General features: G+C 43.8%; 1 protein-coding gene and 1 pseudogene across 1 annotated transcript in view; one reads left to right on the top strand and one right to left on the bottom strand.

Moving 5' to 3' along the window:
• The window catches only part of Slc25a17 (solute carrier family 25 member 17), a 45,478-nt gene extending 37,594 nt beyond the window's left edge, over window positions 1-7,884 (bottom strand). The window contains exon 1 of the mRNA XM_090328784.1: window positions 7,732-7,884. Within this exon, the coding sequence (XP_090184910.1) occupies window positions 7,732-7,785 (54 nt within the window). The 5' untranslated portion in view covers window positions 7,786-7,884. The remainder of the gene's footprint in view (window positions 1-7,731) is intronic.
• Window positions 1,052-1,704, top strand: LOC150067595 (large ribosomal subunit protein eL30-like; annotated as a pseudogene).
• Window positions 7,885-9,836: the final 1,952 nt, after the last annotated feature.

The following is a 9,836-nucleotide window of genomic DNA, read 5'->3' on the forward strand; positions in this document are numbered from 1 at the left end:
AGGGTGATTTTCCTACCTCGGCTCAGTGACAAAGACAGGAGAGCTGATTCCCTCGGTAAACAGTAGATTCTTTTAAAAAGAAAGAAAGGGGAAGATCAGTGGCTCATACCTGTAATCTCAGATATTCTGGAGACAAAGATTGGGAAGATTGTGGTTCAAGGTCAGCGAAGGCAAAAAGTCCGGGAGACCTCATCTCAACAGGTATGTGCCTGACATCCTACTGTGTAGAACGTATACAATGCCCTGCCTAAAAAAATAACTAAAACCAAAAGGAGCTGAAGTATGGCTCAAATGGTAGCAAGCTTGACTATCAGGTATGAGACAAAAACAACAAAAACCCTAAGAGCTGGGATGTAGTTCAGAGGCAGAACACTTGCCTACCAAGAACTGATGTTCTGGGTTGAATCACTAGTTTAAAAAAAAAAAAAATAGGGCCAGGAGTTTGGCCTAGTTGTAGAGTGTTTGCCTAGCATGCACGAAGACCCAGGTTTGATTCCTCAGTACCACATATATAGAAAAAGCCGGAAATGGTAATGTGGCTCAAGTGGTAGAGCGCTAGCCTAGAGAACGCCCAAGGACAGTGCTCAGGCCCTGAGTTCAAGCCTCAGGACTGGCAAAAAGAAAAAGAAAGGAAAAGCCGAAGTGGTACTGTGACTCAAGTGGTAGAGCTCTAGCCTTGAGAAAGCCCGAGGACAGTGCTCAGGTCCTGACTTCAAGCCTCAGGACCAGCTAAATAAATAAACAAAAATTAAAGGATAATAGTTTTAAAAAAATCTCAAAATAGGGGCTAGGAGTTTGGCCTAGTGGTAGAGTGCTTGCCTAGTATGCACGAAAACCTGGGTTCAATTTCTTGGTACCACATACATAGAAAAAAGCCGGAAGTGGTGCTGAGGCTCAAGTGGTAGAGCTCAAGCCTTGAGAAAATCCAAGAAAAGTGCACAGGCCCTGAGCTCAAGCCCATGATTGACAAAAAAAATTTAAAAATTAAAAAAAATCCCAAGATAGCTTTTGGTCAGTGGGCTCTAGCATATGGAGGTTTAGGTCTTCCATCTCCTGTCCTAAAAACTTCTCTCCTGTTCTCTCTGTTTTAGGTTGGGAACCAGCCAAAAAGATGAAACGGTCTCTGGAGTTGAGCAACTCTAGACTCCAACTTGCTATGAAAAGTAGAAAGTATGTGCTGGGGTACAAACAGACTCTAGGACAATCAGACAGGGGAAAGGGAACATGGTCATTGTTGCCAACAACTGCCCGGCCTTGAGGAAATCTGAAATACAATACTATGCTATGTTGGCCCAAACTGGTGTCCATCACCACAGGGGCAAAGATATTGAACTGAGATGGGCATGATGGCTCACACCTGTAATTCTAGCTACTTAGGAGGCTAAGACCTGAGGATCAAGGTTCAAAGCCAGCTCAGAGCACAAAAGGACCTGAGACTCTTATCTCCAATTAACCTCTAGAAAACAGGGAAGTGGGGCTTGGCTCAAGGGTAGGGCAGTAGCCTTGAGCTAAGGAGCTCAGGGATGCTGCCCAAGCAGAGTTTAAGCCCCATGACCCACACAGACAAAAAATAATAATAGTAATAATAATATTGAACTGGGCACAGTGTGCAGGAAACACTACAGAGTGTGCATGCTGGCTGTCATTGAGCCAGGTGATTCTGATGCCATTAGGAGCATGCCAGTACAAACTGGAGAAAAGTAAACTGTGCATGTTTTCCTTTAATAAAACTTGCCAGAGCAGGTTTAAAAACAAACAAACAAAAATCCCAAGATATATTTCTGTGATTGTGAGATTATGAAATTGCAAAGATCAAAAGCTATTTACTATGACTTTCCTATTAAAAAAATGCTACCACTGGGCCGGGAGTTTGGCCTAGTGGTAGATTAATTGCCTAGCATGGATGAAGACCCGGGTTCGATTCCTTGGTACCACATACATAGAAAAAGGCAGAAGTGGTGCTGAGGCTCAAGTGGTAGAGCTCTAGCCTTGAGAAAGTCCAAGGACAGTGCTTAGGCCATGAGCTCAAGCCCAGGACTGACAAAAAAAAAAAAAAAAAGCTACCATATAATCAGTTAATGTAAGTCTTTTCTATTACCTATAAATCAAGTTAAATTCTCATACAGAGACAGATATATTAAGTGAAACAAGGAACCAAATGGAGGGTCTGGATGTAGGTCAATCATACAGTGTGAGCTTAGCAAGCCTTGGGTTCAATTCTAGCATCAAAGAAGAAGGCGAGTCTAATGAACAACATATCTGAATGTTTGAAAATTAACCTTAGATAAAACAAAATATAAAACAAGTCTAAGTAAACCTAAGCCCAGCTCCATATAATTCTGTAATAAGTAACTTCAAAACCCCATATTCAATTTCCTTATTTGCAAATCTGGGACCAATTTGTTTCAAAGTTAACAGGTTATAACTGAATTAGGGACCAGAGACACACACAGTGCTACAAAGCTTAAACACTTAAATCCCTTTCTTTCTTTTTTGGGGGGGATCAAGGCACCGTCCTCCCCTTGAGCCAAGTCCCATTTCCCACTTTCTAGACATTAATTGGAGATAAAGAGTCTCATGTCCTTTTGTGCAAAGGCTAGCTTTGAACCCTGATCCTCAGCCTTCTGAGTAGCTAGGATTACTGGCATAAGCCACTGTGTCTGGCTTAAACCTCTTTCTTTTTATTTGGTGGGTTTTAAAGTTCATTTCAAAAGTGAAATTGTTATTGAGTAAAAAATCAAATTAGAATACAAAAGCAGTCACTTTCTCATGCCTGAAAAACTCAGGCATGACTTTGGAAGAATAATTCCACTGGTCAAATTGAATTAACAGGAAAGGCAGTGGATGTGAATAAGTATTCTTGAAATAACCTTGGCATAGAAGAAAGGGAATGAGGACTGGCTGGAGGAGGAGGAGGCAGTCTCAACATCAAATGATAGTCTTCTGTAAGGGTAGGACTGGGCATAGTTGAAGACTGAGGGAAAGGGAATTCTAGAGAAACAGCGCCCAAGGGGTAGGGCAGTAGCCTTGAGCTGAAGAGCTGAGGGACAGCCCGCAGGCCAAGTTCAAGCCCTGTGAGCCTCAAAGAAAAGTAACAGATTGGACCAGTCTGTTTTCCTATGTGACCACAAAATAGGAAACACAGGAAAACTAAGTTGGCTCTGTTACTAGAAAAAATAGAAAAGTGAGAAAGCTCAACCCAAGAAGCCTCTACTTGATCTACAGTAAAATGGGAGATTTGCTGAGTGAAGGGAATGGTTGGACCTGCCAAATGAGAAAAGAAAACATTTCAACTGCATTGAATATCTTTTGTCATTTTTTTTGGTACTGGACCAATCCCTGTGCCTTGTACACATTCACTGAATTTCCAAAGTGGGTATAAATACTATGTTTTCAGAATACACTGAAATCAGAAATAAATAATTATAGTCATACAACAATATTTCAGGCATTATGCTAGTTGCTCTACAGATGTCTGTCATGTGAATCTCTCAGGAGAGCCCAGTAGGCTTGGTAAACTCGGGTTCTTATGAAAAATAGAATTTATCTAAAGTGACACGCAGTTAAGCTTAATACCAAAATGTCTTTTTAGTTATTATATCATGTTAATTTCTTTATAAAAAAGTTATACAACACCATATGTATTGCGATATAATTGTTATTTTGACTCAAGGATAAAAAGCAAAATAAGTGCAGAAAAATAACTCTAGTAACTGTGTAAGAATATTTACAATTAGTGAGGCACCAGAGGCTCATGCCTGTAATCCTAGCTACTCAGGAGGCTGAGATCTGAGGATTGAGGTTCAAAGCCAGCCCAGGGACTAAAGTCCATGCGACTCTGATCTCCAATTAACCACCAGAAAAGTGTAAGTGGCACTGTTGCTCAAGGGGTATAGTGCTAGCCTTGAGCTGGAGAGCTCAGGGACAATGTCCAGGCCCAGAGTTCAAGACCTATGACCCACCAAAAAAAAAAAAAAAAGGAGAGAGATCTGAGGATCATGGTTCAAAGCCTACCAAGCACCAAAGTCCTGGAGACTCTTATCCCAATTAACCACCAGCCCCATGACCAACAAAAAAGAAGAGAAAGATGATGACAAAGAAGAAGAGGAAAAGGAGGAGAAGAATATTTACAATTAGGGGCCAGGAGTTTGGCCTAGTGGTAGAGTGCTGGCCTAGCATGCACAACGCTCTGGGTTCAATTCCTCGGTACCACATACACTAAAAAAAGCCAGAAATGGTGCTGTGGCTCAAGTGGCAGAGTACTGGCCTTGAGGAAAGCCCAAGGATGGAGCTCAGGCCCTGAGTTCAGGCCTCAGGACTAGGGAAAAAAAAAATAATAGTTACAATTAGGGCCGGGAGTTTGGCCTAGTGGTTAAAGTGCTTGCCTAGCATGCATGAAGACCCGGGTTCGATTCCTCGGTACCACATACATAGAAAAAAGCCGGAAGTGGTGCTGAGGCTCAAGTGGTAGAGCTCTAGCCTTGAGAAAGTCCAAGAACAGTGCTCAGGCTCTGAGCCCAAGCCCAGGACTGGCAAAAAAAAAAAAAAAAAAAAAAAAAAAAAAAAAATTTACAATTAAAGCCTTGACCTGAAGAGCTCAGGGACAGTGCCCAGGCCAACCAAGTTCAAGCCTCTGGCCCACAGTCTCCATCCAGGCATGCCACCATGCCTGGCTCCCACAATCATACTTCAATCCACCAGTACTGAAAAAAATTCATGTATACCCGTATAGCATCGCACTTAATATTTGAGAATGTCGGACTTGGAAACAACTGAGTAGAAAAAAAGAAAAAAAAAAGGGCCGGGAGTTTGGCCTAGTGGTAGAGTGCTTGCCTCTCAGTCATGAAGACCTGGGTTCGATTCCTCAGTACCAAATACATAGAAAAAGCCGGAAATGGTGCTGTGGCTCAAGTGGTAGAGTTGTAGCTTTAAGAAAGCCCAAGGACAGTGCTCAGGCCCTGAGTTCAAGCCTAGGACTGGAGAAGAAAAAAAAAAGGTTGCTAGGCCAATTCAAAGATTGTAAGTCAACATCTTAAAGAATCCAACAACCCTTTTGGCAGAAGCAATTACTCCTGGTAGCCGCAACAAAGCTTCTCACCACTAGTGAGAAGCACAGTTGGATCCTAACCTAGGCTGCCTGGCTCAAGGGAGGCACTCAAGTACTCTTACTCAACTGTACCACTTGCCTCTCCACTATTTACTCTAAGCATTGTTTGAACATTATGTTTAGGACACTTAACCATATAAGACTACATTAATACTACTAAAAAACATTATTTAAATCACTAAGTGTAATTATATTTTTGTGCTTAAACCTCTCCTTTTGTAGCAATCAAAACAAAGTATGGAGTCAGGCACTGGTGACTCATATCTGTAATCCTAGCTACTGGGCATAGTGACTCAAGGGTCACAGGTCCAGGACTTTCAGGACAGAAAGGTTCACAAGCCCCTTCTTCATCCCACAGCTCAGTGCAGTGGTATGTGCCTATCATCTTGGCTTTGCAGGAGATTGTGATAGGAGGATCCCAGTTCCAAGTTAGCCTAGGCAAAAGACTGTGACAATTCATCTCAACTAGGCATGTAACATACATATGCCACATCAGACACCACAGGAAACCTGAGATGGGGGATCATGGTCCATGCACTCAACCAAGAAGGAAACAAACACTACCTGAAAGTAACCAGCTCAGTTGGGTGCCAGTGGCTCATACCTGTAATCCTAGCTACTTCAAAGACTGAGCCACAGGATGAAGGTTCCAAGTCAGTCATGACCAAAAAGTCCGTGAGACTCAATCCCCAAAATAAGCAAAAAGAATAAGAGCTCATAGTGAAGTATCTGGGATGTCAGTGACTGAAAATGGCTTAATGTATGTGGTGACAGCTAGTGAAGGATGAGCACAACCGGAGGAAAAAAAGAAAAACCAAAAGAGGCAAGTTACACAAGCCAATAGGGAGATTCCAAAAATCTAGGGCAAGCCGGGTATGGTGGCTCACGCCTGTAATCCTAGCTACTCAGGAGGCTGAGATCTGAGGATCAAGGTTCAAAGCCAGCCCAGGCACAAAAAACCTGTGAGAATCTTATCTCCAATTAACCTCTAGAAAATGGGAAGTGGAGCTTGGCTCAAGGATAGGACAGTAGCCTTCAGCTGAAAGCTCAGGGACAGTGCCCAGACCAAGTTCAAGCCCCATGTCTCCCCCCCCACAACCCCAAAAAAGTTTAGAGCAACTAAGCTGACCTCAGTCCTTGCATCTGATGAGAATAATTCAGGCAAGATGCATACATAAGTAAAGGCAATCTGAAAGTTTATTAGAAAAGAAATATGGCAAAAAGAGAGTAGTGTGACAGATATGCCACACAAAGACAATACTGGAGCATGTGTCATCATTTTGTGTTATCTTTCTTCTTTCAGAGGTTGGACTTAGATTAAACAGGGAGAATAGGGTCCTTGAGGATGGTTTTCTGATTGGCAGATCTTCTGTTTCCTATAAGCTTATGACACTGCTGAAAATTTAGTTTCCTGTGTTTTATTCTTTTATCCATACTTGTCAAGTGTATGTAGCCCACTGGCTGCTATTTCATTGTCAGGCAAGTCTGAATTGATTAGCTTCTCCTGCCATCTGCATGCCCACTGCTTTTCTACTAATCACTATCACAGGAAAAAAGAGGGATGTTAAATGAAACTTAGACATCCACAAGTTCAAGAACCAAGCACACACTTCTCAATAACACCTGTGATGGAGAACAGTGATCTTGATCTGTTCAAGGTATAGTAGGCATATATAGACATCGGAAACTGTAATCCTTGGGCTAGGAGCATTACCTAGTGGTAGAGTGCTTGCTTAGCATGCATGAAGCCCTGGGTTTGATTCTGTATATGTTCTGTATCACATACACAGAAAAGGCTGGAAAGGCTGGGAAGTGACCAGGCACTGGTGGCTCACACCTGTAATCCTAGTTACCTTGGAAGGCTTAGAGGTGAGGACTGCAGTTCATTCTAGGCACCATAGCCTTGAGCTGAAGCGCTCTGGGACAATGCCCAGGCACAGAGTTCAAGCCCTATGACAGACTGACAGACAGACAGACAGACAGACAGACAGACAGACAAACAGAAAGAGGGAGAGGGAAGAAAGAGAAAAAGCTGGAAGTGATGCTATGGCTCAAATGGTAGAGAGGAAAAGCCCAAGAACTGTTCAGGCCCAGAGTTCAAGCTTCAGGACTGGCAAAAAAAAAAAAAAAAAAGTAACAACAACAACAAAACACACACCTGAAATCCTTTTGTACAACTGATGGTAATAAAAACATGCAAAAAAAAAAAAAAGGCCTGGACCTAGCCTTGCGGTAGAGCGCTCGCCTAGCATGCACAAAGCCCTGGGTTCGGATTCCTCTGTAGCACATACAGAAAAAGGCATAAATGGCGCTTTGGCTCAAGCGGCAGAGCGCTAGCCTTGAGCAAAAAGTGTCCAAGGACCGTGCCCGGGCCCTGAGTTCACGGCCCAAGACCGGCAAAATTAAAAAACAACAAAGAACCAGCCACTTTCAAGACAGCTGGCATGGTGGCTCCCGGGCGCACCTGACACCAAGGATGTGCAGTGGGGGCGTCGTGGGAAAGTTCTCCCCGGATTCCCCAGGAGGCCCAGGTGGCGGGGACGAGTCGGGGGAGGGAGAGGAGGGCGGCGCGCGTCCCCGCCCAGGTCCCGGCCCCCCGGAGAGCCCCTCAGCCCCCGCCTCACCACGGCGCCGGCCACGGCGTGGACCAGGCTCTCGTAGGACAGCACGGAGGACATTGGGGCGACCTCTCGTAGACCTCGCCTTCTTCCTCCGCGGAGCTGAGACTGCAGACGAGTCGGCCGGAGTGTCACAGGCCCGCCCCACCCTCGCGGGCCTGCCCACCACCAGCGTAACCACTTCCGGGGCACAAGGCGCCCCGCCTCCAGAGGCGCGGCCGGGAGGAAGTCGAGGGCCTGGGAACGCCGGGAAGGGCGAGCGGCCCCCGGGCGGGGCGGGGCCGCGGAGGGGGAGGGGCCGCAGAACCGCACCTTCACCCCTTCTCCCAACGAGACAGGCTGGGGCTCCCAATCACCGCCTGGGCGCCCCAGACACCCCACGGGGCCGGTCCTGGGGCAAGACCGAAGGGGCTGGCGCTGCTCTGACCTCCCTCCGCCTCGTGAGCAGCCCACCCCCCGCTCTTTATTTTACTACCTGACAAAGGCCGCCAAATGCAGGCCCCAGCACCGCCAAACGTTTCTTTCCTAAAAGCCGACCAATGGAAGGTGCATGTTAACTCTGTGTATTAATAACATCAGCATCTCCGCATTGTCTGCGGTAACTAGATGCTCACAACATGAACAAGCTACTTCTTGAGTGTGGCAGAAACACTGACTGGGGTGAGCTACCTGCCTTTCCTCAAGGCTAGAGCTCCACCACTTGAGCCACAGCACCACTTCCGGCTTTTTCTATGTATGTGGCACCAAGGAATCGAACCTCGGTCTTCGTGCATGCTGGACAAGCACTCTACCACCAGGCCAAACTCCCAGCTGCTAAAACTGTTACATTTTTTAACAGTTAGAAACAATAACCATTTTATTAGCAGAAAGCCATCTTCTTTATATTGAGTCTTCATGAAAATGAAGACATTTTGTATTTGTGTTAGTCTAAATGCACAGGACACATTTTTACAAGAGCAATTTTATCCATATATCTGCAGTATCAGAATATAGTCAGGCCGTGTATAATTAAATTCAACAAAGGCCAAAAGAAAGCAGTCTTCTTGAGTTAATAGGCATACAATGGAGAATGTGACAAAGGAGAACACACATGAGCAAAAAGACTAGCAAGTTTACATACAAGCATATATGGTGAGTGTTTTCAAAGAATTTTAAAAGCATGCTTCATTAGCATATAACTTTTTCTTATTCATGTAACAGATACATTTTTGTCTGAATCAGAATAAACATTATTTAAAAAATGTCCTGGTCTGAGAAATGTGCTCAATGAGATTTGTCATTTTCTTTCTCCTCAAGGAAAGGAAAGAAAATCAGATATTGGGGTATGGCTACAGCATTTAGGGAAGAACTCAAAAGGGTAACAGTGAATCTTTCACAGTACCGACAACTCCAAAACTGTTAATAACCATGGCACTATCAAGTAGTTAATTCCCTGTATGAATATCAATGAATTAAAGTAGCATACTTTTCAAATTATAAAGATGAGTACTACCAGGACAACTTGCAGCTAAGTATCTCCTAATCAGGGGACCTAATACCAAAGGGAGTCTGTCCTTGCAATCTCTTTGAATATGCCAAAACTTCATCAGTGGAACTTTAATATTTAAAAAACAATCTCATGGCCAAATAAGAAACTACAGCTGTATAAGTATTACTCTACAGTCAGCGTACAGTATTCATTAAAGGCTGACATAAATATGTCTGGACAATGATCCCATGAATGATAGCAGTGATGACAGTTTGAAAACTATCTTAAGCTCATGAAGATTAACAAAGAAAAATACGACAAGCAAAAACCAGTCATTTTCTGATAAGGTAATTTTTAACACAGAAATATAAAAAGAAAAGTACTCCCTTATTTGTGTAGTAATGATATTAAATATTTTGTAAGAATGGAGCTAAGTAATCCAATTCCACTGCAATGCAAAGCAAAAATTACTCGTTCAACAGTGTAAGATCTAAATGCAACTTACAGAGGGCTCATGTTACAAAATATAGTTAAGACTGCTGCTGTCCCAGCAAGTGTTTCCAGTGCCTACCCAGATCATATTGAAATACTGGTGGTCCTAAGTTTAACTGAAATAAATCATTTGAAAGAGTTATCTGGAAGG

Source organism: Megascapheus bottae, chromosome 2 (genome assembly GCF_031878675.1).
Source record: "Megascapheus bottae isolate mThoBot1 chromosome 2, mThoBot2.hap1, whole genome shotgun sequence".
Classification (NCBI taxonomy): domain Eukaryota; kingdom Metazoa; phylum Chordata; class Mammalia; order Rodentia; family Geomyidae; genus Megascapheus; species Megascapheus bottae.